General features: G+C 44.1%; 1 protein-coding gene across 1 annotated transcript; it reads right to left on the bottom strand.

Annotated features, from left to right (window-relative positions):
* Positions 1–1,796: 1,796 nt before the first annotated feature.
* On the bottom strand, positions 1,797–6,457 carry LOC113744199 (uncharacterized). Its single transcript, XM_027272968.1, has 4 exons — positions 6,096–6,457; positions 4,372–5,769; positions 2,073–3,045; positions 1,797–1,817 (listed from the first exon to the last, which is right to left on the bottom strand). Exons 2-4 carry the CDS (start codon positions 5,571–5,573, stop codon positions 1,797–1,799), a joined length of 2,196 nt encoding a protein of 731 aa, XP_027128769.1. The 5' UTR covers positions 5,574–5,769; positions 6,096–6,457.
* Between the last annotated feature and the right edge of the window lie 978 nt (positions 6,458–7,435).

Genomic DNA, 7,435 nt, shown 5'->3' with positions numbered 1-7,435 from the left:
TCAGTAGTTTTCCATTCAAACCCTGAGCCAGCCATGCCCATGTGTACGAATCATCCGAATCATCCAGGTTACATCAAATTCCCATACAGTGCTTTGAACAGGCCGACATTAAAGCGCAATTTGCAGCGAGAGCCGGTTTCCCTAATTAATCGGAGTTATTGACTGCACACACATGCTAAAAAGCGCCATCACAGGATGAATTGTTTATGTTAATAGGAAACATTTTCATTCCTCAATGTTCAATCATATGTGATGCGCAAATGAAGCTAACTAAATCGTGTCAAGGTGGCCTGGTTCAACGCACGACTCATTCATCATGACTAACAGCATGGTTGGGAACAGGTGGAGGCTGGCACGGTGCGCGATGGGTGGCTTCTGGGTGAGTAATAGTTTATTATCGTTTTATTGTCCCGTATGGAAACCAGCGCAATCCATGTGCGCATTCAAATATGTTTTTGGTTCTCTTTATTTTCTGCTGGTGAAATTAGAGCTGCAGAGTTTTCTAACAAGCCCCTGATCGTCTCCCTGTGTTCAGTAAAAGCGGGCGTAAAGTTGGAAATGTCAGCCGCGGCGCACTTCTGAATTCATTAAGTGTGGCTCATTTAAGTGGTGCATTGTATTCTGCTTTCATCTGACCCCAGGGGACCGTGGCTACCCCCTAAAAACGTGGCTGATGACCCCTCTTACCGACCCAAACACCGACCAAGAGAGGAGATATAATGACCTCCATTCCCGCACTCGAGCGGTCGTGGAGAGGGCAATTGGCCTGCTGAAGGGACGGTGGGCGCCTGGACAGGTCGGGGGGGGTTCTGTTTAACCGACCTGAGAAGGTGGCCGCATTGTGATGGCCTGTGGCGTCCTCCAAAACGTGGCACACCGCCATGGCATACCACTGCCAGAGCAGAACATCCCCCCACCAGAGGAACCGGATGCCGGACCAGTCAGTTTCAACCCTCTCCGGGAAGCCATACGGGCCCGGCAGAATGTGATTTCAAGCATGTAAAGAGGCAAGGACAGAATTTACTTGGACACAAATGAATTTATTGCCTTATTCATATCCGTCAGCACATTGATTAATTGATCAAGACGATCGTTTATTCCACCGATGCCTCTGACGATCTGCTCCTATGTCTCCAGCACAGCTCGAGTGAGGACACGACCAGTGGGGCGGGCGTCAGCCGCAGGCGTGGAGCCGCCGGGGCCGGTGGAGCTGCCGGGGCCGGTGGAGCTGCCGGGGCCGGTGGACGCCGACCGCCGGAGGAGTCCCCACCTGGCTTATCGTCTATTGTGAAATAAACATACAGTGCATGAGTCAAAGTGTTTAGTAGCCTGGCATCTTTACGCATGAGCTATATGTATTGTGAGCAGCCAATTGTATGACCAGCATATTTACAACATGAGTTCAGCATATTTACCTTGGAGATGATCAGTGTCACCTTCATGGGCTCCCACCACTCCGGTGAGAGCTGTGTCACCGACCAAGGAGGCCACTCTCCTGTCAAAGGAGGAAAGTTCCTCCACTCCCGACCCCCGCCTGTTTGCGGTCACGCTTCGGCGTGGGCAGAGACCCTCCGCTTCACTCCTCATCTTTAGATCAGACACTTTTTTTTAGTTCTGATTCTGTGCGCTGCTCGGACCCAACAGCGTTCACAGCTTCACACACATGCTCCCACTCACGTCGTTTTCTTTTTGTATTTACCCCTGTCGACAGGGTTCCAAACAAAATCTCCCTGCGCGTCTCCACTTCATTTATGAGCACCTCAAGCTCAGATTCGGTAAAATTTCGCTTCTTACCTCTACTCATTGTTTTTTTTTATCTGGACGAAGAGAGAATCTCAGGTCCAGGGCCTATTTAAATAGATTTGCATATTTAAATGGGGGCGTGGACAGGGAGGAGTTTCGCACATCTGCATGTGCGCTCAATTCCACGTTGATTGGCATGTACAAAAGAAACGTGCTTGGATCCATGCGAACGCACACTTTGATACATCTGAATATTTTTGTGCGTACGACAGTTTCCGGGTTCTGGCGTACGGCAAGTTTTAGGAGGAAATCCACGCAAATATTCGTACATGAGGCCCCAGGTCCAGAGCTTTCACTTCAGCAGCACGCTCAGATGGAGGTATACTCTCCAGCACAGACCTGTCATTACACATAAACTTGTGCAGTCTGAGTCCACCCATAGCACAGAGATTTTGCGCCTCCTTTGCAAGCTGGATAGCATCATGCACATTTTCTATGCTAGCAACACCATCATCAACATAAAAGTCATTCATGATGAACCTTGAGCCAAGGGGAAACTGACTCTCGTTGTCCTTGGCGAGTTGTTTCAGTCCGTAGTTGGCACATCCTGGTGATGACGCGGCGCCAAAGAGATGGACTTTCATGCGGAACTCCTGTGGCTTTGCATTAAAGTCGCCATTTTTCCACCACAAGAACCGTAGATAGTCTCTATCAGCTTCATACACATAGAACTGATGAAACATCTTTTCTATGTCACACATCAATGCAACATGGTGCTGTCTGAATCTGAGAAGCACACCATTCAGATTGTTCAGCAGGTCTGGGCCTGACAGAAGATGGTCATTCAGGCCAGTTCCTCTGTACTTGGCCGAGCAATCAAAAACCACACAAAGTTTGTCAGGTTTTTTGGAGTGGTACACTCCATGGTGGGGAATATACCATATCTCTCCTTCCTTCCCTTGATCATGAACTTCTTCTGCCTCACCCCTTTCAATGATTTCATTCATAAACTTCACATAGTGTTCTTTGTACTTGTCATCCTTCACCAGCTTTCTTTTAAGGTGACTGAGCCGCACCATGGCTAGTTGTTTATTGTCAGGCAGATAGGGTCTCCCTTTAAAGGGAAGTGGCATCTCGTAATGCCCATGAATATTCCTCCTGATGCCTTCCTTTAACACATCCAGGAAGCGGATGTCATCTTGAGACACAGTCTTTCCGTCTTTGTTAGCATCCTTAAAGTCAGACTCGAGAACCCGTATTGCCTCTGCTGGGGTCACTGGAGGAAGCTCTCTGACAGAAACTCTGTAGCACATATTGGTGATGCTTGGTGAGTAATGGTGTGGTGATGAACAGCCTACAATACTCCACCCTAGGTCCGTACGAACTGCATATGGTTCACTATCTCCTCCCAGGATTACCTGCCGTTGTGCCAGTGCCCTTGAGCAATTGTAGCCGATCAGCAGACCGACTTCACACTCCAGCTGTGGTGGGATTTCATCTGCTATTTTGATTAGATGATCCCAGTGCCTTGCCGTCTCACAGGTAGGAATGTGTGTTCGATTCACTGGTATACAATCCTTGGTGTAAGCAGGAGGGAGATCAATGTGGATTGCAGAGCTGTAACCTCTCACTCTCAGACCTGATACTCTATGACTATGCATTAATGCATCCGTTCCTGTCATTGTTGTTAGCTTCAGCCTTACAGGATGTGTCTGAGCTTGTAAACTATTGCTAACTTCTTGGTCAATGAAGACCGTATCGCTTTGGGTATCAAGCAGCGCATAAACAAGTCTTTCCATAACTGGATTGCTGACAGAGGAAACCCACACTGGCACGATCATTGAAGTGTTAGTGGATGGTTCCTCAGTCTCCACACTGAGAGACAATGTGGTTGCTGTTTCCTCTGTGGTGCTTTGATTTGAGACTGACGTGGGTTTGGCTTTAGTATAGTTGTCATCGTGGAGAAGCGTAGGATGTCTTCCTTTACAGCTATCACATGAATGTCTATTGCGGCAGTCCTTAGCATTATGGCCTGCTCTCAAGCAGCCATAGCAAAGTTTCTTTTCTTTTACGTATTTCCGTCGTTCCTCCAAAGCTTTCCTTTTGAACTCAGGACAGCGATGAAGATGATGTCTACTGTCTTGACAAAACATACATGGTGGCTTTAAACCTGTTTTTAACTGTCCTTGAGTTTCAGTCTCTGTAACTGCTTGTGTGTGATAAACACTGGATTTACACTTCTTTTCTTTCAGATGATGTTTCTCAGAGTTGGTTTCTGATGAGTGGAGAGCGTGGAATGAAGTAATAGGATTACATGCAATCTCTGCCTCCGTTACAACAAATAAGACAAACTCATGGAAGGTGGGAAACTCCTGATCATCTCTCATGACTTGAGTGACTTTACGGTTCCACTGTGATGCTGCCCAGTCAGGTAGCCTCTGAACCAGTTTTTGGTTTTCTTCACAATCGTTCAAAATGTCCAGACCTTTAACATAAGGTATGGCTTCCTGACATGAGTGTAAGAAATCAGCAAATGCCCTGAGTCCCTCAGCATCTCTTGGATGGATCTTTGGCCAGTGTGCTAGTTTTTCCCTGAATGCTCTCTGTATAACAAAGGGCTGACCATACCTTTGGTTGAGACGATTCCATGCGTCCTTATAGGCTTCTTCATCGTTTCTATAAAATATGCCATCAAGTGTCTTTCGTGCTGGACCTGCTACATATTTTTTCAAGTAGTGCAATTTGTCAGCTGAAGCAATGTTCTTCTTATCTATGAGCGATGTGAAGGAAGCCTTCCATTCAATAAACTGGATAGGGTCACCAGTAAATACAGACGGTTCTGGCATTGGGAGCCTGTTTAGAGCTATGCTATCTTGGACTGCTTGAGCTAGATAACTTACATCTGTCCGTGTAGGCGATGCTGTCACTGATGCTGCAACTGTGACATTAGTGGGCTGCTGGATGAGAGCTGAAGACACAGGTTGTTCAGGACACACATGCTGTTGTTCTCTTGTACTCCTTTGATCAGCAGAATGAACACTTGCTTCCTGCATTACTTCCTGATCATAGGTTGTAAACCTAGCTCGTGCAACTCTTATGTCCTTCTCTGCCTTTAATCTTTCCAACTCACGTTTTTGAGCTTCAAGTTCTCTCCTCTGTTGCTCCTCTAGGAGTTGAATCTTTTCCTTTTGTTTCTCCTCCTCCAATAACACTTCATACTCTGCCTCCTTTGCTGCTAAATCTGCTGCAGCGTCTGCTCTTTTTGCTGCTATGAAAGAGTGTTGGCTGTAAACTTTACTGGAGTGTTGACTTGAAGGTGAAGCTGTGGATCCATAGATGGAGCGGGCATAATCTCTGTTAAGAAGCTCATGAAGTCGTGTCTTTGCTGCATCACTATCGAATTCTCCATCAATGCCTGATATCCTTTCAAAGGCAATCTTAACAATGTCCCTTGTCACTGCCTCACAGGCATCGATACGACGTCTTGTCTCACTAGATGGAGTGAGGTGAGCTCTAATGTCTATATACATGTTTATAACACTGTTCTTTCCTTCTTCTAGTGTGTCTATAAGAGCTGCAATGTCTCTCTCAGGAATGTTTACCTTTAGCTGCTCTCTAGCCTTACGTGCCTGGGTCTTCCATTGTTCATATAGGTGAGTCAACCTTTTCTCCTTTTTGTGAGCCTCCTCTTTATGAAATGCAAGCATCCTCTCCGTGGGATTCCGTAGGCGACCAGAGCGACGAAGTTCCTCCTCCTCATTATCCTTATCCTTATCCTTTATCTGGTCGGAGTCTCTGTCGTCTGGAGGTAAGTTTGCTGATGCTTCCATGTTGAGCAGGTGCCACAATCCTTGACCATCACATCAAGTCTCTCTGCAGCTGTCCTTGGTCAGCGGCGTGATGGGACCAATGAGGTTGAAGCTCTTACTGTAGCATCCCCGGCTAAATGATGGTCGTACTCTTTAACTGATGGTTCATATTGCTTTATTTTGTGAACCGTATTCAATTATGAACACACCGTAAGAGCTATGAAAAGGACAAAACAAAAATAAAGTTACTTTTCCTTATAGCAATAAACTTATCATAGCCTTACAAGATTTACTAAATGAAATTATGATTCTTTTAACTGCTACAATTACAGCAACAATCATGGAAAATCACATTTTAACCAAAGTTAATCAAAGATACGACACACAAACACATCTTGTTGCACTAACAGACCAATTAATATAGATCGACACGATCGGCCAGCTAATGCTAATCAAAACACATCTTGAAAAGTATGAAACTCTCAAAAGCACCAAAACTCAGGCTAGACAGTAAACATCACATAAAGAGTAATAAAAACGAACCTTGTGCCTGAATCAGCCAGGTGCTAATTGAACTAATTTCCTTGTATTAGGCAGACACACTTTTTCATCGCCAAGAAGTCCGGATGTTTTGATTTTTTCGTTTTCAGCGCGACGCCTTCAAAATAAAAGCCCCAAATTTAACGTCTGCTATAATTAAAGAAATAATAACCTGGCCTTCACCGAGAGCTCAGAAAATGAATAAGTAAGCACAACACATTTATAGAAATATATACTCAAACTAAAGGTCATTTACAATGTTTACTTTTATTACTTTGTCAAACTATGAACCACCATGCGTGTGTGAGGATCTCTGACCTTTCAGCTGAAATCTCTTGTGACTTGGTATTCTCTGAGTGGTACTCTTTGTAATGATGTTCTTACATGTGTATGCTCATATTGTCTTCTTAACCTCATTTTACTCTTACTCGGTTGAATAAATCAAAGACAAAGACAAAATAAGAGTAACTTTATTTATTTGATCATCTCATCTTTACCTTTGAAACAAATAACAAAATATATAAAATGTACAGCATGTGCTTTGGGCAATATGCTGCATGACTTGATTTAAATTTGTATATCCCTCATGTAGAAATTAGTCCACAGGCTGTTATAGGCAACCGAGAAAGTTGTGGAAGGGCTAATTTGATTTAGGTTAAAACCTGTTCACATATTACCAATATAAACGGATTTAAATATAAAATGCATTAAATGTGTTTCCTAATTTAAAACCTTTGACCTATAACCTTTAAAAGTATATGATAATTTATACGTGACAAAGTCAAGAAAGAAACAATGTAATTTACAATTCAGTGGTGATTAATTGGGAATTTATTCATTTGAATAATTTCATGGTACAAGCAGTGATTTTGGGTATTATTGCAGAAATAAGACTGGCCTTCAATTATTAACAGAGTTGGTTTTTTGTGGGCAAGTTTTTCCTCACTCGAACCGAGGGTCCAAGGACAGAGGGTGTCACTCCCTGTACAGATTGTAAAGCCTTCCGAGGCAAAATGTGTTTTGTGAATTCTGTATTTACTGGTGACCCTATCCAGTTTATTGAATGGAAAACTTCCTTCACATCGCTCATAGATAAGAAGAACATTGCTTCAGCTGACAAATTGCACTACTTGAAAAAATATGTAGCAGGTCCAGCACGAAAGACACTTGATGGCATATTTTATAGAAACGATGAAGAAGCCTATAAGGACGCATGGAATCGTCTCAACCAAAGGTATGGTCAGCCTTTGTTATACAGAGAGCATTCAGGGAAAAACTAGCACACGGGCCAAAGATCCATCCAAGAGATGCGAGGGACTCAGGGCATTTGCTGATTTCTTACA

The sequence above is a fragment of the Larimichthys crocea genome, chromosome XXI, assembly GCF_000972845.2.
Source record: "Larimichthys crocea isolate SSNF chromosome XXI, L_crocea_2.0, whole genome shotgun sequence".
Lineage (NCBI taxonomy): Eukaryota > Metazoa > Chordata > Actinopteri > Sciaenidae > Larimichthys > Larimichthys crocea.
Note: the sequence above shows the minus strand (reverse complement) of the source record. Positions and strands in the feature narration are given on the sequence as shown.

Coding starts and splice junctions, on each gene's coding strand:
- LOC113744199 (XM_027272968.1), bottom strand. CDS start 5,573: ATGGAAGCATCAGCAAACTTACCTCCAGACGACAGAGACTCCGACCAG. Junction 3,046..4,371: donor TGGAATCGTCTCAACCAAAG/GTATGGTCAGCC, acceptor TATGTGCTACAG/AGTTTCTGTCAGAGAGCTTC. Junction 1,818..2,072: donor CTCTGGACCTGGGGCCTCAT/GTACGAATATTT, acceptor CTCTTCGTCCAG/ATAAAAAAAAACAATGAGTA.